This window comes from Natrix helvetica, assembly GCF_964273705.1.
Source record: "Natrix helvetica genome assembly, chromosome: 14".
In the NCBI taxonomy this organism is placed as follows: Eukaryota; Metazoa; Chordata; class Lepidosauria; order Squamata; family Natricidae; genus Natrix; species Natrix helvetica.
In genome coordinates, this window is record NC_138564.1 from 10,754,390 (window position 1) to 10,777,406 (window position 23,017).

At 45.5% G+C, this 23,017-nt stretch overlaps 1 protein-coding gene across 1 annotated transcript; it reads left to right on the plus strand.

Annotated features, from left to right (window-relative positions):
* SUDS3 (SDS3 homolog, SIN3A corepressor complex component) lies at positions 1-15,116 on the plus strand. The gene is made up of 12 exons (XM_081966785.1): positions 1-384; positions 1,130-1,199; positions 2,548-2,603; positions 3,914-3,985; positions 4,278-4,297; positions 5,457-5,613; positions 6,956-7,051; positions 8,586-8,647; positions 9,360-9,381; positions 10,796-10,901; positions 12,475-12,559; positions 14,123-15,116. Exons 1-12 carry the CDS (start codon positions 180-182, stop codon positions 14,219-14,221), a joined length of 1,050 nt encoding a protein of 349 aa, XP_081822911.1. The 5' UTR covers positions 1-179; the 3' UTR covers positions 14,222-15,116.
* Positions 15,117-23,017: the final 7,901 nt, after the last annotated feature.

Below are 23,017 nucleotides of genomic sequence, written 5' to 3' on the forward strand. Positions count from 1 at the left end.
ACGGAAAGAGCTACGGGCCAGACGAGGCCGAGAAACGCCCCGCGGTCCCGGAAGCGGCTGGCGCGCCTGCGCGGAAGAAAGGAGCGCGCTTCTAAGGGCGCTCGCCTAAGGAGGGACCGGCGCCGCCGGACGGAGGATCGGACGGAGGGAAGGACGAGCCTCGTCCGTCTTCGCGGGCCATGAGCGCCGCCGCCCTGGTTTCCCCCGCGCTGCTCCCGGGGCCGCCGCTGCCGCCGCCGCCGCCGCCTTCCACGCTGCCCCCGGGAGCCGGAGCAGCAGCAGCAGCAGCCGCCGCCGCCGAGAGCTATGAGGAGGAGGAGCTGGAGAGCCCCGCCGAGGAGGAGGACGGCGAGCGCAGCGGTCGCGCTCGGGATTCAGACGAGGGTGAGCCTGGCCGGCCTGTCTGGGGGCGGGTGGAGGGCCGGACTCCAACACCCATCACTCCCCGCCGGCCGTGGAGGACGGGAGGGGCGCTAGACCGTCGCTTTCGGGGGGGGGGGATGGACTACCATAGCTTTGGAGATAGAGGGCAGGTGCTCATCCCCGAGACCCATCATGCTCTGCCGCCGATGGAGACTATATATGGGATGAACTCCAGCACCCATAACTCTCTTTGCGGTAACTGGATGACACTAACCATCGCTTTGGAGGTAGGGGGTGGGTGCTCATCCCCAAGACCCATCATGCTCTGCCAACAATGGGCACTGCATGGGATGAACCCCAGCACCCATAATTCACTCTCTGGGGTAGTTGGACCACACTAACCATCGCTTTGGAGATAGAGGGCAGGTGCTCATCCCCGAGACCCATCATGCTCTGCTGACAATGGAGACTTTGGGATGAACTCCAGCACCCATAACTCTCTCTCTCTCTCTGGTGTAGTTAGGGTAGTGGCTTCCTCAGCTGCTTCTGGACCACAACACCCATTTCTGCTTCCCTACCATGGGGACTCTGGGTGGTGGATCACAATACCCATCTCTGCCACTTTTAAGGCTCAACCGTGCTGAGGTCCAGCATCTCTAGAACCTTTTAAAAGGCCAGTTAGCAGCTTTGGCCCTGCAGGGTCACCCTGGGGCTGAAAAGGGGTTTATGGGATGTTTTCTGACCTGATGCTGATGCTGTTGCTTAGATACGGAAGATGCCAGCGAAACCGATCTGGCGAAACACGATGAGGAAGACTACGTAGAGATGAAGGAGCAGTGAGTATTGTGCCAGCTTTGCACCATCTAGCTTCTCCACCTCCTTACTCTCTTTCCGCTCCACATATACCTCTGTGTGTGTGTGTGTGTGTGTCTATAAATATAAGTATAAATATATAACCACACACATACATGCTCACACATATACATACACTGTGTGTGTGTGTGTGTGTGTGTGTGTGTGTGTGTGTGTGTATACACGTACGTAATTAGTTTACTGATTAGCCCATGGGCCATATCAAAGTGCAGAGTTCCAAAAACAAATTATTACTAATATCCGATAAAAACAGTTTAAAATGAGATTGGAATAAAATACAATAATTATATGCACACTCCATCCTCCCTCCATCTGTGTGTGTGTATGTATGTTTATCTATCTATTTATCTATTATCTATCTATCTATATCTCCCTCCCTCTCCCTCTCTATCTATTTATTGTCTATCTATCTATTATCTATCTACGTCTATTTATCTATCTATCATCTATCTATCTATCTATCTATCTATCTATCTATCTATCTATCTATCTATCTATCTATCTATCTATCTATCTCTACCTACCTCTCTATCTATTATCTATCTATTGTCTATCTATTATATATATCTATTATATCTATTATCTATCTACACTATATTGCCAAAAGTATTCGCTCATCCATCCACATAATCAGACTCAGTTGTGAGTGAATACGTTTGGCAATATAGTCTATCTATCTATCTATCTATCTATCTATCTATCTATCATCTATCTATCCATCCATCCATCCATCCATCCATCCATCCATCCATCTATCTATCTATCTATATCTACCTACCTCTCTCTCTATTTATCTATCTATCTCTTTTCTATCTCTTTTCTATCTATTATCTATCTATCATCTATCTATCTTATCTATCTACACATATGCACATATATATGCATACACATACAGAGAGAGAGAGAGATAATGAGAGAGATGTAGATATGCATATATATATATATCTCATATGTATGTTTCTGTGCGTGTATGTCTATGGTTATATATCGATTTTTCTTTTGGGCGTGAGCATCATAATTTCATTTTTTAATCCGGGCCAGTGTATTCACAGAAAAAAAGTGACAATAACAATAATGTTTCAGTTGTTTTGGGACCGCACCCAAAGCATCTATCACTTTGGGTACTACCTTTTATTTCTTTTGCCACAGTCATTCTATTTCTATTTGCTATTCTTTGTATTTTGTTGTCTTCTCCAGTTCTTTCTCATGTTTGTTTATTGTTGTTGTTGTTGTTGTTAAATTTGCTTGTCACCCATCCCATGCCAGGCAAATCTGGGCAGCATGTGTCATTAAAACCTGTTCTCTTTTCAGGATGTACCAGGATAAATTGGCATCACTAAAAAGGCAGCTGCAGCAACTACAGGAAGGTAAGGCTTCTCAATTGCCAACTACAATATCGTTTAGTTTTGTGGGTTTGCCTACTCTGGAATGTTGAGTTCTTGGATCTGCTCTCTTGCAAATCCTGCAGGGGTGAAAAACCTTCCTTTATGTTAACAAGAAGGTTTGTTAGTCCCGAAAAAATGTTTCTGCAACTATTCAACTCATCCCTACCGGTGCATGCTGACTTATTTCATTTATCAGCCGGAAGGCTCAAATCTAGGAAGCACCCACTGGCACATGCCCAAAATCTGCCCGACAATTTTAACATCAATCCCCAATGGAAAGCCAAATGAGTGCTGAATGCTCAGACATAGGAAAACATACAACTAGAGTGAATGATTTCAATATCTGAGGAGCTGCCCCAGAGAAGAAGAGGTCGACCTATTCCCAAAAGTATCAGAAGGCAGTGGATGGAATGTAACCAAGGAGAGAAGCAATTTGTCAGCGTTTTAAATACCATGCATGAAATCAATCAGAGACCAAGCCAGAATCATCCTTAAAGTTCCAATTTAATCATGCAGGCACGTTAGCACGTCTGTGGAATTCCAACTCTGATTTTCTTCCTGGAATTCCACCCAGTTGAAAGTTCATGATTTTATCCCCACACTCATAATCCATCACATGTTCCAATCATCATCTTCCACGCTGGCATCTACACCCCTCTGCTTCCGGTCAGGTGTCGAGGTGCGGAGACAAAAGATGACCTTGAGCTTCTAGAAAAGAATGACAACAGCACATTCCACAAATCCTACTCCTTTCTATTCCCCCCTCCCAACTACTACACTAATGAAACAGCATAGGAAAATAATAGAAAGTGTGGCAGGCCAAAGATCCTAAAAGGAACATAACTACAGGCCTGGCACAATTGTTGTGGCCCACCAGTGGCCAGCAGATCTGGCAGCAGATTCGGACAGTGAGGAAGTTGGGGAGAAACATGGGCCAGTCCTGGAGTCTGGGGAAGGCTCTGAGTGGTTGAATTACAAGATCTCCAAGGTTCCTCCCAACTCTTGTTATTCTGTTAACTTCAGCACCTACTACCTCCAGCTAACACGACAGGGTCAAGTGGTAGAGGTAGGAGATTCAGAACCTTGAGAGAATGCAAAAGTTTTTGCTAAACTATCAATATAATTTCCTTCCTGAGTATATCGATGACAGTATTTCAAATCTGGAAGGGATTCCCAGTTAACTGCGTCTGTAGTAAGACATGGAGAAAAGAGAGAAGGGGTGGTTTGAGGTTGGGTGTTTTTGGGAGGTGCGCGATTGCAATTTCTCACGCCACGGCTACTTATTCCATAAGGTACCTTACAAGAATATCAGAAAAGAATGAAGAAGCTCGATCAGCAATACAAAGAGAGGATTCGCAATGCAGGTGAGCAGCAAATTAATCCCTAACGTTCAAAAATCAAAATTGTGTAAATGGTTAATAAAAGCGTGTGCATTCATTTGTGCGTGTGTAAATTGTGTACTTTTGGGGGGGGGGATTTAGTTCAGAGAGAAGTATATTCGAAGCTCACTTGCTACATTAGCATTAAAGACCTTAAAGCTTACTCCTCTTTTGTCGCCCACAAACCTATCTCAGAACAGCAACTCCCCTTATTCCTCTAAAATTAAAATATACCTGTATCTTCCCTCTAATAATTGTCATGTCTGTTTCCTTCCAGAGCTTTTTCTTCAGTTGGAAGTAAGTATATCTTACAAAAAACTATTTTATCTCAGGATTTCAGGGTTGTTTCCGTTTGCTGCGTTGGATTTCCAGCCTAGACAGATTTGCACAGATTCACCAAACTTTAAACAAATTTGCCATTGATTTGATTTTAGCCAATCTCGTTAAAAAAATAATCTAGTATATACTCAACTATCCTGTTTCCCTGAAAATAAGACCTCCCTGGATAAGAAGACCAATCGGGCTTTTGAGCCCATGCGCGAAAATAAAATACTAAAACAATTCGCTCTCACAGGGAGGGGCTTCTCCTGGTGCCGTCCACTAGGCAATGCCAACGGGCGACACCAAGGAGTAGGGCCTTCTCTGTGATGGGCCCAACCCTCTGGAATGACCTCCCCCCCGACATTAGAACCACCACTGACTTCCGCTCCTTCCGACGGAAATTGAAGACACACCTGTTCCGACTGGCTGGTCTGGCATAATTTATAACGTCTACCTCCTGGCATACATATTTCTTACTGGTTTTTTAGGGGGATTGTTCTTTTAAATTTAATTTTCTAGGATATTTGTTTGGGGTTTTAAATTTTTAAATTTTAAATTATTTACTTAGCAGTACAGTTCTGCATATCTTTTTATCCTCCTCTTATTTATTTATCTATCTACTTAATAATCTTAATTGTCTAAATTTTATAGTTATTTAAGATGTATTTCTGATATGGACTGTACACCGCCCCGAGTCCCTTTCGGGAGAGGGGGCGGTCTATAAGCGCTAAGAATAAATAAATAAAATAAATAAGCCCTGCTGGAAAATATTTAAAGGCATGCACAGCTGGTCCCCGCCATTTCTTCTGGTTGCTTGCCACGCAAACTACACAATGTTGTATAACAATTGTGGCAAACCTTTTGCACTGCTTAGTCACTTTTAGGGTTGACTCTGCAACGGACCACACAGTTCAGGCCATGTATAATTGGCACTGGATTTTATGATAGATTTTAGTTGTTATTTATTGTTTTACACTAGACGTTTTAAGTGTATATATACTGAGTGCTTTTATTTGCTCTGGTCGCTGGTCTGTAATAATACATTTTTGTTCTTCAACCTAATGCTTAATGAAAAGCAACCTGCGTTTCGCCTTACCTTCAAAATGCTCTCCTTTTTCTTTTGGGTGTGGATTAGACCGAGCAGGTGGAACGAAACTACATCAAAGAGAAAAAAGCAGCCGTGAAGGAGTTTGAGGATAAAAAAGTCGAGCTGAAGGAGAGCTTGATCGCTGAGTTGGAAGAGAAGAAGAAGATGATTGAGAGCGAGAAGCTCACCATGGAACTGACAGGAGGTAAAGCAGAGGCTAAAGCTTTCCTTTGAGACAAATCACTTTGGATGCTCCTGACTCAAGGCACAGATTCAATGCAATGTTTATGGACCTGTTCTCACCCAGCTCCCCAAACACGACAAGCCCTCTGACGTGAATTCAAAAGATTCCTTTATTAGGAGTGCCGCCAAAAAAAATTCTCTCGCCATAGGCTAACAAGTCCATCCATCCGGAAGATGAATAGTTGCCTGCCACACCTATTCATCTCCACCTCCTGCCTTTTATCTCCAGGGTTAGAGTGGGGCTTCGCTAGCAGTGGGTGGCTCTTCTGTCCCGAGGACCAGCCCATAGATTTCCACTGCTCTCCTCTCCTCTGCCGTCTGTGCATCCGTGTGTCTGGCATTGCACCCAGTTGTTCCTCCTCTTCCTCATCAGCCACCTCCATACCTGGTGGCTGTCTCTCCATCAGAGGGCTGACCGACAGCCCCATTCCCTCTTCCCCCTCGGAGCTCTCAGGTTGCCCTGATGCTGACCCCCGACTCCCACACCTCCTCTTTTGATTCGGCTGCTGGAGAGGCCACAACAGAAATCCAAACTGGTTTGGAGATTCAATGAGATTGAACAACAAAGTTGGGGTAATAGAGTTTGATTCTACATTCTAGAGATGTGAAAAAATATGTGGGTTGTGGCCTGCCAGCAGAGCTGATGGCAGATTTGGACAGTTGAGATGGTTGGAAAGGAACATGGGCCAGTCCTGGAGTCTGGGGAAGGCTCTGATGAGGGCTCTGTGTTGGAGGCAGAGAGGGGAGTTAGGAGTTATCAGCTGCCTTCTGAGTCAGACATCAGTGAGGCAGATGAACGTCTGGAGCCTGTTCCCAGTGTGCGCATGCGCAGAGTTGCCAGACAAAGGGAACAGCTGAAGAACAGGGGTCGACTTGGGAGTAAGGCCACAGGTGGACCATGAATGGCCCCTTTCAGAGGAAATAAAAGAGGAGCAAATGGGGAGTGGAGTTTGCAGGAGACCATCAGTTTGCTTCATTGGTTCGTGACTCTCCGAGGCTCCTTGCCAAGTTCTGCAGATCTCGGCCTGGCAGCTCTCCAAGCCAGATGAGGTCTGTGACTGTAAATCCTCCCTCGAAAGACTTTGCTGGATGTGAATGAGAGGAATTCGCAATAAATTAATAAAAGGGTTTTTTGTCGGGACCAGGAGTTTGCTTCAGGCTCTTGGGAAGCCTCAGTCAGAACAATTGGGGGGTGGAAGGGATGGGGAGGAAAGAAATAGGTGCTTTTTAAATGCCTCAGTGCTCAGGTGCTTTTAAAGAAATTTGTGGGCCTTACAATCCAATTGCTTTGTTGCTCTCTTCAGATTCCATGGAAGTGAAGCCGATCATGACTAGGAAGTTGCGGAGGAGGCCCAATGATCCGGTGCCCATTCCCGACAAAAGGAGGAAACCAGCTCCAGATATCCTTTCTGCGTATGAAACCCTGCCCTTAAAAACCAGCGTAGGCTAGTCCTCCACTTGCCACGATTCCTTTAAGCGGCTGTTCAAAGTCACAGCGGCATTGAAAACAGCCTTAAAAGTTGGCAAGGTTAGGCACCCCTGCTTTAGCCCTTGCCAGAAAACCCATGAAGAGCTTTCCAAGCTCTTTTTCCAGAGTCAGCTAGCTTTATATATATATGTATGTATGTATGTATGTATGTATGTATGTGTGTGTGTGTGTGTGTGTGTTGTATTTGTACTGATAAATAAATAAAGGGAGGCTAGTATAGATCTATTTCGAGCTAATTAGCTTTCATCAGCTAGCCATACCCTTACTGGGATTTGAACCCAGTAAGGGTATGGCTAGCTGATGAAAGCTAATTAGCTCGAAATAGATCTATACTAGTCTCCCTTTATTTATTTATCAGTACAAATACAACACAAATATAAAAAGGCAACATTAAATATATATATATATATATATATATATATATATATATATATATATATATATATTCTTTTCCTTTAAAATGCTAATAATGCAAGCATAGACATCTAAATACAAAGAAAAAAGAAAGAAAAAGTAGGGGGGGAAAACACCTAATAATCCAATGCAGACTCACACCCCGAAAACACTGTTTTTCCCCCCCACTTACATTTCTTCTTCTCTAACAACTAAAGAATATACAATATATTCCTATGGTGCCCTAATCCCCTCCAAAACAGCCTTTATTCTTGAGTAGGTTCATTCCTTCTGCCTTCCACCAACACTGATTTTATAAAATGCCCCCAATATTTCATTATAATTGTTTGAACCTATGGCACACGTACCACAAGGCACATAGCTTCCAGAAGTTGTGAATGCCCCAACACTGGAAGTCTTTAAGAAGATGTTGGATAGCCATTTGTCTGAAACGGTATAGGGTTTCCTGCCTAGGCAGGGGGGTTGGACTAGAAGACCTCCAAGGTCCCTTCCAACTCTGCTATTGTATATTTGTATACGGCGTTGCCCTGTCAGCTCCAGCTGATTTTTGGACATGATTTTTGGCCGTTTTTCAGGAACGGACTTCTGGTTTGCGCACTGGGCTGTTTTTCGGCCTCCTGAAGCTTCCGGAGGGAGAAAAACAGCCCAACGGGCAATCTGGAAGTCCGTTCCCAAACTTCCAGTTTCCATGTTGGGCCGTTTCTCGCCCTCTCCAGGCTCCTAGAAAATCTCTGGAGCCTGGGGAGGGCGAAAGACGGACCTACTGCGCCCACCGGTAGTCGGAAAATGGGCCATTTCTGGCCTCTCAAGGGGGTGAGGGAGGCCATTTTTGCCCTCCCCAGGATCCAAAAAGCCATGCGCGCCTGCGCAGGGCAGCAAGGGGGGTGGGGATGTCACGTCCGCATGCTCAGGGGGCATTAAATTATGGGGGTGGGCACGCGAGCTTTTGGCACCCCAGGGGAAAAAGGGTTGCCATCCCTGGCCTAAGCAGGTCCACGAGTGTTTTTGGATGGCCCTTAGTGTGGAATTACCGCAGCTCAATTACCTCCTAACGGATGAGCAGATAATGGAAGATTTGAGGACACTCAATAAGGTACGTGCGGCTAGGAGAAGCAGGCGGGGGGGGGGGGGGAGATAAAAACCACCCTTAGTTTTCTATCTAACCATCCCCATTTTATTTGCTCTGAAGAAGCTTGGATAAGAAGCGATTTTTTAAAAAAATCCATTTTCCTTTTGAAAAAAGCACCCTTGGGACAATCGTGATCTTGGGGGATTGAGAATCTCCATAGATTTTCTCTTCTATTGTAAATGTGTAAGGGAAAAGCGGATAGATTCAAAGCCAGTGTGACACTGGGACACTACGCTTGTTGTAAACGTGTGACGGTTGCTATGACAGCAGGGGACTCTGCGACAAGTCACAAGTGCAAGGACTGTTTATCAGTCTCTTTTCTCAGTGCCGTCATAACTTCATACTAAACAGACGGCCATCAGTCATGGGCTCCCTGTAGGAGAGTTAATTGAAGAATATTTTGATATTCATTTCATTGTAGATTTGACTTAATTTGGAGCTTTAGCTGAGATCTGGGACTCTCTTCCAGTAAAATCTTCCCAGTCAATGTGGCCTGTAGCTATGCTGCCCAAGGAAATGATGGGATTTGGAGTCCAGCACATCTGGATCGTAGCCTTAGCTGGTCCCACTTCATATAACTGAAAACTTAACAGCTAAAAATGAATTTCTCCCAATTTTTGGTCGTCTTTTCTGACTATTCCTTCAACATTTTTTCCTCTTCTTTTTTCTTTTGTAGCTTAAATCACCTAAAAGATCAGGTGAGTAGTATGACCATGGGCATTGTTTTAATTTAATTAGTTATTTTGCCTGTTTTGGCTTGTAACGGAGGGAAGGACAGCAGATTAGTACCCTCCTTGCCATATGGAAGGGGACGCGGTGACTCAGCAGCTAAGACACTGACTTTGTCGATCAGAAAGGTCGGGAGTTCGGCAGTTCGAATCCCTAGCACGGCGTAATGGCGTGAGCTCCCGTGACTTGTCGCAGCTTCTGCCAACCTAGCAGTTCGAAAGCATGTAAAAATGCAAGTAGAAAAATAGGAACCACCTTTGATGGGAAGGGAACAACGCTCCGTGCGCCTTGGGTGTTTAGCCATACTGGCCACATGACCGTCTTTGGACAGCGCTGGCTCTTCGGTTTTGAAACAGAGATGAGCACCGTCCCCTAGAGTCGGGAACGACTAGCACATATATGCGAGGGGAACCTTTATCTTTACCTGCCATACGGAAAATCCCAGGTTCGGCATCTGTCCATCGTTCCGTTGGTCTATTAGTATAACTTTATTGTCACTTTGAATGTGTCGGCATACATTAAAATGAAGTTTCATTGCATGCAGCTCTCAAAGGGTCACCACCTCCAATATACACTACATAAACATGACTAAAATATAAGTAAGTAAGTAAAAAAAATATGCATATACCCACCTACAATACAATACAATATGACACAGAGAGACAACACCGTCTAATTCGGGTGGCGAGAAAAACGAATCTTGTGAGTTTACCGGACGGATGGCCTAGGGAACAAAGCTTCTCATCCAAGAAGCTTCTTCAGCTCTGACTGGGATGGTGGTGGGGAATGGAAGGATTTATATTCCTTGCAGACTGATCGTTTGCATCCTTTCAGAGTGTCATTGAGGCCACTTGGAGGATTTATATTCCTTGCAGGCAGCTGGTTATTTGCATCCTTTTTAGAAAGTCATTGAGGCCACTTGGTGGATTTATATTCCTTGCAGGCAGCTGGTCATTTGCATCCTTTTAGAGAGTCATTGAGGCCACTTGGAGGATTTATATTCCTTGTAGGCAGCTGGTTATTTGCATCCTTTTAGAGAGTCATTGAGGCCACTTGGAGGATTTATCTGAAGTCCTCAGAGTCACCTGAGTAGTGCAAATGGTTGCCGTAGGACCCAGACAAAGCTCCAAACAGCCTCAACGACCCTCTAAAAGGATGCAAATGACCAGCTGTCTGCAAGGACTATAAATCTTTCCATTGCCCGCCATCCAGTGAGAGCTGAAGAAGCTTCTTGGATGAGAAGCGAAACGTCTTCAAAAGAAAGTTCCAGTTGCCGCTTGGGGGGGGGGGGAAGCACCTTGGGGACAACCGTGACCTGGGTGATGGAGAACCTTTGTAGACTTTTAAACTGATGCTTATCGCCTGTCCCTCTTCCTATTCCAGCATCTCCTTCCTCGCCCGAGCATCTTCCAACGACGCCTGCAGAATCCCCCGCCCATCGATTTGAGGCACGGATAGAAGACGGGAAGCTTTACTACGACAAACGATGGTAAGGGGCACAGGTAGAACGAGGGGCTTTTAACAATGGAATAGAATGCAATTCTTTATTGGCCAAGGGCGATTGGACACACAAGGAATTCGTCTTTGGTGCATATGCTCTCAGCGTACATAAAAGAAAAGATGCATTCATCACGAATCATTAGGTACAACACTTAATGATAGTCATAGGATACAAATAAGCAATCAGGAAACAATATCAATAGAAATAGAGTAGAAACAGAGTAGAGTAGAGTTGGCGCCGAAAGAGCGAGCAACATTTAAGAACGCTCGGAAAGCCACGTTTATTTGTCAAAATTGTGGAGGGTTTGCTTGGCCAGAAGCTTTAAGTATGGAGAGCAGTAAGGAATTACCCTGTCTAGGTCAGCCTGGCAGGGGGATTCTGGGAATCGTAGTCCCAAAGTCTCCCCACGGAGCCAAGTTCAGAAGGAAATGGAAATCAAGGTGTTATGTACTTTTTATGCCACCAGGTGGCAGGAGACCACCAGAAGTGGCCTCTCTCTCTGAGAAAATGGCTCTCCCCCCCTCTTTTCCCATACCTGCCATATCAAAACAGATCCCATCTACTAATCCTCACTTAATGACCTGTTATCCAAATGGCAGTAGGTAACATCATCAGTGCTTCTGGGCTGGCACTGATGATGTTACCTAGTCTGGTACATCTGCAAGAAAACAACCAAGCTTAGAGAGCACCAAGGACCCCACAGTCGTCCTCTTCCTCTTCTCCACAAACCCCACTCCCTTCTAGCATGGATGATCTTACCTATTATGGTAAGGAAACGTCTGCAAGAAAACCACCAAGCTCAGAGAGCACTAAGGTTCCTTCCCTGTCATTAGCTTCCTTCCTTCCTTCCCTCCCTCCCTCCCTTCTCCACAAACCCCACTCCTTTCTGGCACCAGTATTCACTGGTTTGAGGTTTTCTGCATGCAATAGAATATTTGTTGCATTTAGGCTAAACGTTTTGTTTTAATTGCAGAACGTTTCTGGGTTACTTTTGTTCTCCTTCCACAGGTTTTCCTATACTTAGCGTAGCCATCCCCTTTTACTGTTAGAAATGTGTATTGTAATATATATATATATTTTAAAAAGGTTAATTGCAATAGTTTGGCAGAAAGTTGAGACTTTTAAAATAGCTCCCATGTGTGGGAGGACAATTTTGATGTACAAATTAAAATTCCCCAGCTATCATATGTCTTTCAAAGAAATGAAGCTGCCCGCTGCTGCAAGAATATATTTCTTCCCCCCCCTTTTCTTGATAGGCAACATGTAAAAGGATCATTATCTCAAAAGAAGAAATGCTTATGGCTAGGAATGGAATATCTAAAGCACTTTAATGGCATTTAGGCTTACAGTAATAGTGGTATTCAGTCTGGAACCCAGAATCTGCGCAAAGCGTTGAGTGAAACTTGGTTTTTAGTGGAAATATACCCTCATTTATAGAATCAGTTGTGACAGACCGTGGCTTGGTTCCGACAATTGCACCCGGGAGCAAAAAGACGGCTGTAGTTCTCGATTTAGGGCCACAATGTTACAAGACAACATCAGTCAACATCTTCTTTTCCAGGTATCACAAAAGCCAGGCTATTTACCTGGAATCAAAAGAGAACACCAAAATCAGTTGCGTGATCAGCTCGGTGGGAGCCAACGAGGTAAGACGGCGTCTCCTTTTTTGTCCGGGTGTTCCTGCAGTTGCGAATCAGGAGCATCCTTCCCCATAACTTTGGCGTGCGATAAACAGCATGCTTCTTGCTTCCGTTGCATGGCAACCGTCCGCTGGAGGACTTCAGGGAAGGATCCTTCAGGAAGGGAGATTTTCATCAAGCAATTATTCCTTTGGATTACACTTCTGATCTTACCCCCGCTACTTCTTTTGAAACTTAAATCAGAACTCTCGTCTAGCTTTTACGGCAGTAAAAGCTAGATCAGAAAGAGATACCGTATTTTTCGGCGTATAAGACGCACCTTTTCCCCTCAAAAAAGAGGCTGAAAATCTGGGTGCGCCTTATACACTGAATACAGCAATTTTTGGCTCCCAAAACTCCACCCCCTTCACCAAAATGGCCGTGCATTGCCTTTAGGAGGTTTGTAGAGTGCTCCTGGGGGCTGGGGAGGGCAGAAAGAGCAAAAAACGGACCGTTTTTTGCTCAATGTTGTCCCCCCAGCCACCAGGAGCACTCTATAAGCCTCCTAAAGGCTACGCATGCCCCCCCTTTTTTTTTACAAAAAACAGGCCCATTTTTACAAAAAACGGGCCGCTTTTTGCCCACCCCCCAGGAGCACTCTACAAGCCTCCTAAAGGCTATTCATGCCCGTTTTTTGCTCATTTTTGCCCTCCCCAGCCCCCAGGAGCTGTCTGAAAGCCTCCTAAAAGCTATGCATGGCTATTTTCGTGAAGGGGCGGGGTTTCGGAGGCAAAAAAAACGCTGCATTAAGTGCATAAGACGCGCCCAGATTTTCAGCCTCTTTTGAGGGGAAATGGTGCGTCTTATACTCCGAAAAATACGGTATGTACTGCTTCACAGTGTGTTGCAGCCTCTAAGCGGTTTACAGAGTCAGCCTATTGCCCCTAACTATTTGGTTCCTCGTTTTACCAACCTCAGAAGGATGGAAGGCTGAGTTGAGCCAGTGCGAATCGAACTCCTGGCTGAGGGCAGAATCAGCCTGCAGTGCTGCATTCTAACCCCTGTGCCACGAAGAAAGAAAGGAAGGAAGGAAGGGCAAAGCAATAGCACTTAGACTTATATACTGCTTCACAATGCTTTGCAGCCCTCTCTAAGCGGTTTGCAGAGTCAGCCTCTTTCCCCCAACAATCTGGGTCCTCGTTTTACCCACCTCGGAAGGATGGAAAGGCTGAGTCAAACTTGAGCCTGCTGAGAATCAAACTGCCCAAACTGCAGGCAGCCGGCAGCCAGCAGAAGTAGCCTGCAGTACTGCCCTCTAACCACTGCACCACCATGGCTGCTATAGGGTCTCCTACTTGAGCAGGGGGTTGGGCTAGAAGACCTCCAAGGTCTCTTCCAACCCTATCGTTCTATGTTGTAATGTAACCACCAAGGTGGGTGGAATTGCGGGTAAGAATCCAAGTGGACTTCCGGCTGCCATAACGGGGTATCAAGCCAATCCGGTTCTAAAATCGCTCCGTTAACAGATACAACTCTCTCAAGTGTCACCATTTCTCTCTTCTCTCTGTCTCTCCTCCCAACCCTCGACAGATCTGGGTGAGGAAAACCAGCGACAGCACCAAAATGAGAATCTACCTTGGGCAGCTCCAGCGAGGCGCTTTTGTGATCCGCCGGCGATCCGCAGCTTGACTGTCGTTTTTTTTCCCCCCTCCGGCAGACTCTCGTATTGAGGACAATCATCTGTCTGTGAGATGTGTGGTTGCGCCCCTTAGGTGTGATTAGGCCAAGAAAACCCCAAACCAAACCATCATTCTTCCCTTCTTTGGAAGTGTGTCTCCACCCGCTGCGTGTGGAATACCCCGTTGCCCGGACTGATTATTTTTGTCTTCGTGGTCTCCAAGGTTCAGAAGGACCGCCGGGTTTTTTTTTTTTCCTTTTCTTCGTCTTCCCGTTATTTCATTCTGTCGTAAATGGTTTCCGTCGCGGAAAAAAGCCGGCGCGTCAGTTAAGGAAGAAGCTCAGCCAACCCGAAGCGGAGGGACGGCAAACGTCGCCAGGAGGAAAAAGTGACCGCGTTGGAACGCATAAAAAGGCATCGGCGTGCCGGGAAACAGCTGGGAATTCTCAGAACCTGCCTTGGCGCGCCCTGGATTTTGGCGTTATTTATACGGAAAGGGGTTTCACAAATGTTCTTGATTTAAGCCCAAGCTGCGTTCAGAGCTTGGCGTGGTTTTTCCGTTCTTGGAAGATGGACAAAGACAGGGGAGGGCTCTTGTTTTTGGTGGGTCCCCCCCCCCGCCCAATCCCCGCAAAGGAAGGCTTTTCAGCTTAGCGGCGAGGCTGATACTTCCCGGGGTACCTTCCCTTTCTTCAGGCTGGCTCAAAAAAAACTTTGGTCACGTCGTTTGAGGGGCCTTGACTTTGTGCATGCAAGTTGATTTCTCCTCTGACCGCCACCCCCTTCCCCAAAATGTAAATAGTAAGAGAGTAGAGTTTGGATGCCGACTGAAAGCACAGGCTGAGTTTCCCAGCCTCGTACTGTTTTTATGACACGTTGCTCCCCGAATATTTTTTATCTCTCCGTTTTGTGTGTTAAGTGTCGGCTTTATTTCTCCCGGCGTCTCAAGGCTACGCAGGTTGCGGGCGGCTTAACTTCCTGGCTTCACCATTGACCTTCTTCGAAGGGGGAAGGTCTCTAAATTACTCCAGATCGCTCTGCAGATGGTTAGGAATCGAGAAACTGGGTTTGCAAATAAACACGGAATACTCCAACATAGTTAAACCAAGATTACGCATCCCACGGCCATATACGCCAAGATTAAATATTCCAGAAATGCAGTAAAAAAAGGATAATAGTTATATCAGCCTATATCCTCAAGGTTGGATGGAATACCTGAGTCTCCATGGAGATCCTGGCAATGGGCCCAAAGTCCTCTAGCTGATTTTTCATGCCTAAGAATTCAGGACTAGAACTCCCAAGCCTCCTGGTAATCGGCCCAAGTCATCCAGATTGCTTTCATGCCTAAAATGGGCACTAGAACTCCCAGTCTCCTGAGTCTCCATGGAGATCCTGGTGATTGGCTCCAAGTCCCCCAGCTGATTTTTCATGCCTAAGAACTCAGGATTAGAACTCCCAGTCTCCTAGTCAGTTTTCATGCCAAGGACTAGAACTCATCATCTCCTGGTGATTGACTCACAATTGCCAAGACAGCTTGCATGCCCAAGGCAGGACTAGAACTCACTATCTCCTCGTGATTGGCTCAATGTCACCCAGACAGTTTTCACACCCAAGGCCTAGAAGTCACCAGGGAGGAGTCGGGGCAACTGAATGGAGCTGGGTGTTTCATGGCCCATTGCCCTTCCTGTCACCAGTGCGGAGTTTTGTTTAGCAGATACGTTCTCATTGTGCCCAGATGGAGAGAAATATCAGCCTCTACCTGGGATTGAACTCACAGCCTGCCAGTTGTCAGGCGAGACCTCCACTGCTAGGCCACTGCACCACTCGGGCTTCTTATTGTGCACGCTGCTTGTGAATTCCGCACATCTGGAGTTGCCAAGTTTGAAAAGCACCAAACAAAACGATGCCACCCTAGCGGTTATCAATTTAAAATATTGTGTTTCCTCTTTTTTCTTTGTCCCTCCTCCCTTTTCCTTCAAGTTCCACTTTTTTAAAGACCGTAAACTCAAAGCAGAGTTAGTTCCACTGCTCATCCTTGTAAAAAAAAATGTTTTGGGATCCCTTCCCACTCCCCAGGTTGATTCCCCCCTCCCCTCCCAAGAGTAAGACTTACAAGCCAACCTGGCTCATTACATCTAATCAGAGGTGAATCTGTGCGCGTTAATCTCTAATTAAAAGGTTGCTTTAGCATAACCTCATAGATGAGCTCGAGGAGAATCATGCTTGACATACGTAATGGGATAGGCCTCTATTTTGTAGGGAGGCCTTTGCTTCCAGATGTGCATGAAGGATAACCAAGTTGTGTGAGATACCTAGCGGAGGTATTGACACGGCGAGAGCAGCTTGGTTAGAATCCCTGTAATCTTATTTATCTATTGTTTGTTTATCAAACATGTACAAGATAAGTATAAAGGTAAAGGTTCCCCTCGCACACGTGTGCTAGTCGTTCCCGACTCTAGGGGGCGGTGCTCATCTCCGTTTCAAAGCCGGAGAGCCAGCGCTATCCGGAGATGTCTCCGTGGTCATGTGGCCGGCATGACTCAACCCCAAAGGCGCAAGGAACGCTGTTACTTTCCCACCAAAGGTGGTTCCTGTTTTTCTACTTGCATTCTTTTTTAGCGTGCTTTCGAACTGTTAGGTTGGCAGAAGCTGGGACAAGTAATGGGAGCTCACTCCGTTATGCGGCGCTAGGGATTCGAACCGCCGAACTGCCGACCTTTCTGATTGACGAGCTCAGCACCTTAGCCACTGAGCTACCGCGTCCTCTAACAAGTATATATAACAAAATATAGGTAAGAACATAAACATGAACAAAGGAAGCAAATTCAGATAAATGGGGACAGTAAGACAGGGACGGTAGGCCCGTTGGTGCGCTTATGTATGCCCCCTTTAAGGACCTCTTAATCATGCGATCAAAATTCGGATGCTTGCAACTGGTTCATATTTAGGACCATAGCTGAGTTCCAGAGTTCACGTGATCCCTTTTTTGTGACATGACAAAAGCAAACTCAGTGGGATAGCCAGATTCACTTCACAACCGGGTTGCTCACTTACCAACTGCAGTGATTCACTTAAAGACAGTGTCAAGAAAAGTCATAACACGGGACAAAGCTCGCTTCACAAATGTCTTGCTCAACAGCAGAAATGTTAGGCTCAATTTGTAGCCGTAAGTCGAGGACTGCCTGTATTCCAAATATGGTCTCACACTTGGCAAACTGCAACAAGCCAGGTTTAATGATAGTTAATTATTAGATGATAGATAAATAGAGATCGATAGATAGAATGATAGTATAGATCAGGGGCTGGCTGGGGAATTCTGGGAGTTGAAGTCCACAAGTCTTAAAGTTCCCAAGTTTGGACACCCCTGGTATAGATAGATTATAAGATAGATGATAAGATATAGGTAAGATAGATAATGTTAGATATAGATAATGACCGATTATAAGATAAGATAATGATAATAGATAATGATAGATATGATAGTAGCTAGCTAGATATGATAGCTAGATGATAAGGTATAGATAAAGAGATCGATAGAGATCGATAGATATGATAGTATAAGATAGATAAGATAGATGATAAGATATAGATAAGATAGATAATGTTAGATATAGATAGATAATGACCGATTATAAGATAAGATAATGATAATAGATAATGATAGATATGATAGTAGCTAGCTAGCTAGATATGATAGCTAGATGATAAGGTATAGATAGATAAAGATAGGTAAAAGATACAGATAGATAATAGATGATGTAGACATGATAAAGGTAGATGATAGTAGATATAGATAGATGATAAAGATACATGATAATGATAGAAAAGAGATAATGATGGATGATGGATGGACGGACATGCTTTGGCAAATGGAGCCCCGGATTCAGCAAATATTTATTCTCTAAGAAGAGGAAGTCTCCAAGTCTGAAATCTTGAGCTCTCTGGCACTCCATGTCACCTCTTAATTATCTCCTTATTTGCAGAATAAATGTTTGATCATCGTGACAGCAATTACAGGATAAATTGCACATTTACCCTTTACTGATGCCAGGCCTTATTTTCTGGGGGAGCTTCAGTCTGTCAAAGACTGAAAGTGCCATTGCTAAAACAGGATGCTTTTTTGCTGTTAATTTAATTGTCATTGATTGATGGTTACACTCCCCCCCCCCTCTGAAACTCTGGCTTGGAATTGAGTACCAATTGGGTGGGGATGAGCTGCTTAACAACATGGGTCCAGCTTGAGTCACATCCTACCATTGAGATGAACATCAGGATGATGGGGAAGGCGAACAGTGTCTTAACCTTTCAATCATACAGGGCCCCTAAGAGACACCCCGGGTATAATGCCATGGGAAGGCAGAAGGAAATGATAAAAATAATGGTGGAGTTGTCACACACTGAATTTCAGGAAGCTTGCAAAGTTGGTTGCAAGTCCATCTTAAACCATAGCATAATGAATGGATTAGACCCCAGGGTTCTGAAGGAACTAGAAGACGAGATCTCAGAACCACTGAACTATATCTTTCAGAGATCCTGGAGCACCAGGGAACTGCCAGAGGACTGGAAAAGAGCTGATGTGGTTCCCATCTTCAAAAAGGGGGAAAAAACAGATCCAGGAAACTACAGACCTATCAGCCTGACTTCAATACCAGGAAAGATTCTGGAAAAGATAATCAAGCGACGAATTAGCGAACGCCTAGAAGCAAACAAAGTAATAGCCAAAAGCCAACATGGGTTTGTCAAAAACAGATCATGCCAGACTAATCTTATTGCATTCTTTGATAATGTGACAAAATTAGTGGACCAGAGGAATGCCGTCGATATAGTTTACTTGGACTCCAGTAAGGCATTTGATAAGATAGACCATAACCTACTACTAGATAAAGTAGAAGAATGTGGGTTGGACTATCTCTATCTCTCTCATTTGTACCTACATGTATCTACCTATCCTATTTCTATTCATCTCTCTCTCCAATTATCTGTCCATCTGTCCGTCCATCTACCCATCATCTATCTCCATCTCTCTCAACTATACCTATCTGTATCTATCCTACCTCTATTCATCTCTGTTCTGTCTCTCTCTCTCTCTCTCTCTCTCTCTCTCTCTCTCTCTCTCTCTCTCTCTATCTATCTATCTATCTATTATCTATCTATCTATCAACTCTATCTCAGTGGATGAAATTCAGCATGTATGGCCCCTTCCATCCTTATTTCAGTTATTTTCTTGCTCCCATTTTATTACTCTACAAGTTGCGTAGCTGACTTGCAACCTTCCTTTAAAGCTTCCGGAAATTTAGTGCATGAAATTTAAACTTCATTTAAACAAAATTTATACATCAGTGATGGCGTGACCTCTGCAGAGGCAGTAGATTTAAAAGACAATAAATTTCAGAAAGCTTAAAAGGAGGGGGTGGGGGTGCCCAGTCCCATTCTAACCTCGTAGCTAATGGGATGGCAGGAAGAAAGAATTAAAACAGCTGTGGCGAGGTCGCGCCTGCCCAATTTCAGAAAGCTTTAAAAGGAAGCATTGCTAGCCCATCCTATCATTAAGGATAAATGCTAGCTTGTTTAGAGGCCGCTTGGTGGCCGGAGGAGATCTAAGATACCCGCTAGTTTTTTTACTTATAGGGGCACGTCAGGAGGCAGATTGGATTAAAAGGAAGTAGTGGGTCAAACCGAGGGGAAAACCGAAATTTGATTTCATGTAACCGGATGGAATTCAATTAGCTTCCAACAAGGTTGCAGCTGCTGAAGGGAAGCTGTTTGATCTGAAAGGCAGAATTTCGATCCAAGCAGCCCATCAGCGAAATGAACAGAAGTTGCCTCCAGAAGTTGTGAATGCCCCAACACTGGAAGTCTTTAAGAAGATGTTGGATAGCCGTCTGTCTGAAACGGTGTAGGGTTTCCTGCCTGGGCAGGGGGTTAGACTAGAAGACCTCCAAGGTCCCTTCCAACTCTACTATTGTATTGTATTGAAATCAAGCTCTGCTTTGCCTGTTTTGTATTGAAATCTCCCCAGTTTGGAAGATATTTGTGAAGCAAACTGTCTCCTTTATTAAAATCAAATGAGATTCGTCAGTTCCGTTAACAGGCAGCCCTCAACGTCCACAATTGCAAAGCAAGGCAGTTGCGATGTGAATTGTGCCTGGTTTTTTTAAAAAACTGTTGACCTTTTTTCCCCATGGCCGTTAAGCGAAACACTGCCCTTGCTAAGAGAATCACACGGTCGTTCAACGGAGCCAGCTTCCCCCATTGATTTTGCTAGTTGGAAGCCAGCCGGTAAAGTTGCAAATGGCGGATCGCGTGATCTGCAATTTTCGTCGTAAATATCAAGCACCTGAATTTTGATCATGTGACTGTGGGGTTGCTGCCATGGTCATAAGTATGAGGACTGGTTGTGCATCACATTTTTCAGTGCCACTGTAACAGTGGTGGGTTTCAAAATTTTTTGGAACCTACTCTGTGGGTGTGGCCTGCTTTGTGGGAGTGGCTTGCCTGCCATGTGAGCAGGTGGGAGTGGCTTGCCAGCCATGTGACCGGGTGGGAGTGGCTTGCTGGCCGTGTGACCGGGTGGGAGTGGGATGTTAGAAGATCCCAAATGAAGTTAGAAAGGCTGGGTCCCAAACCCAGCTGGCTTAACTGGGATAGGGTGAATAGGGGGTAGAGGTTCACAAATCACCAAGGACCCTCCTCTCCTTTCCCCCCAAAAGCAGAGGGCGTCAGTATTTAGAGGGAAGTCCCCCAACTTCCCCCCTTGGTGTGTCACTCTTTCTCTCTCTCTCTTCCCCCCGTTTCTCTCCCCCCTTTCCTTCCTCCTCCTTTTCCTCTGTTCCCCCCAGTTTTTCAAGCTGAGCCATTGGGGGAGGTCAGAGGGAGAGAGAGACGGATTGAAGGGTGCAAAGAGATGGGCTTCCCATTTTGAGAAGCCTCCCTTAGCAAAAGATCGCTGACAGGAGGAAGGGAGGATTCCCCACCCCACTTTTCCCTTTCCAAAAGATCGCTGAGAGGAGGAAAGGGAGGATTCCCCACCCCACTTTTCCCTTCCCTTTCCACCTCTCAGCGATCTTTTGGGAAGGGAAAAGTGGGGTGGGGAATCCTCCCTTTCCTCCTCTCAGCGATCATTTGGGAAGGGAAAAGTGGGGTGGGGAATCCTCCCTTTCCTCCTCTCAGCGATCTGAGGATTCCCCACCCCACTTTTCCCTTCCCAAATGATCGCTGAGAGGAGGAAAGGGAGGATTCCCCACCCCACTTTTCCCTTCCCTTTCCTCCTCTCAGCGATCTTTTGGGAAGGGAAAAGTGGGGTGGGGAATCCTCCCTTTCCTCCTCTCAGCGATCATTTGGGAAGGGAAAAGTGGGGTGGGGAATCCTCAGATCGCTGAGAGGAGGAATGGGAGGATTCCCCACCCCACTTTTCCCTTCCCAAAAGATCACTGAGAGGAGGAAAGGGAGGATTCCCCACCCCACTTTTCCCTTCCCTTTCCTCCTCTCAGCGATCTTTTGGGAAGGGAAAAGTGGGGTGGGGAATCCTCCCTTTCCTCCTCTCAGCGATCTTTTGGGAAGGGAAAAGTGGGGTGGGGAATCCTCAGATCGCTGAGAGGAGGAAAGGGAGGATTCCCCACCCCACTTTTCCCTTCCCAAAAGATGGCTGAGAGGAGGAATGGGAGGATTCCCCACCCCACTTTTCCCTTCCCAAAAGATCGCTGAGAGGAGGAAAGGGAAGGGAAAAGGGGGGTGGGGAATCCTCCCATTCCTCCTCTCAGCGATCTTTTGGGAAGGGAAAAGTGGGGTGGGGAATCCTCCCATTCCTCCTCTCAGCCATCTTTTGGGAAGGGAAAAGTGGGGTGGGGAATCCTCAGATCGCTGAGAGGGGGAAAGGGAGGATTCCCCACCCCACTTTTCCCTTCCCAAAAGATCGCTGAGAGGAGGAATGGGAGGATTCCCCACCCCACTTTTCCCTTCCCTTTCCTCCTCTCAGCGATCTTTTGGGAAGGGAAAAGTGGGGTGGGGAATCCTCCCTTTCCTCCTCTCAGCGATCTTTTGGGAAGGGAAAAGTGGGGTGGGGAATCCTCAGATCGCTGAGAGGAGGAACGGGAGAAAGGGGGGTGAGCGAGCAATGGAGTGGCTTCTGAACCGGCAGGGGTGAGCAAGTGAGTGATAGGGGCGGGGCAGGAACTTACTTCCGGGTTCATTGTCCAACAGGTTCGCCAGAACCGGTGCGAACCGGTAGAAACCCACCACTGCACTGTAACTTTCAGCACATGCTCAATGAAAGGCTGTTAGTCAAATATACACATATACATATGTGTAATATTTACAGTCTGGGGGCGTGAGGAAATTAAAAGCAAAATTTCCCTACCCAGAAATAATGTTTATGACCTGTACTTTATTCTGCATTCTTGTCTATTTCCGTTACATCACTGTTTTTGAGGTGTTTCGTGTGGAATAGAATTCTTTTATTGGCCAAGTGTGATCGGACACGCAAGGAATTTTGTCTCCCGTGCATAAGCTCTCAGTGTGCATACAAGCAACCAGTAATAAATCATGATTATAAGTCATCGTAAAAATGCACTCACAAGATACCACACTTAGTGACAGCTGTAGGATACAAAAATAAGCAATCAACATCAAATGTACCAGGATGCTAAATAAAACAATATGCATCGTAAGATAGAAGCAACAAAATTATAAGAAGATTAGGAAATGGGAAAGATTATAAGAGTAGTAATGCATTTTTATTTATTTACTAGCTGATAACGAGGCCTTGCCCTGGTATTTATTTATGCTAATCCTATATTAGATAGGCAAAG

Excerpts from the sequence above, each read along its gene's own strand:
- SUDS3 (XM_081966785.1), top strand. The coding sequence starts at position 180 with ATGAGCGCCGCCGCCCTGGTTTCCCCCGCGCTGCTCCCGGGGCCGCCG. Across the intron at positions 4,298-5,456 it reads AGCTTTTTCTTCAGTTGGAA|ACCGAGCAGGTGGAACGAAA; the intron begins GTAAGTATATCT and ends GGTGTGGATTAG. Across the intron at positions 5,614-6,955 it reads CACCATGGAACTGACAGGAG|ATTCCATGGAAGTGAAGCCG; the intron begins GTAAAGCAGAGG and ends TGCTCTCTTCAG.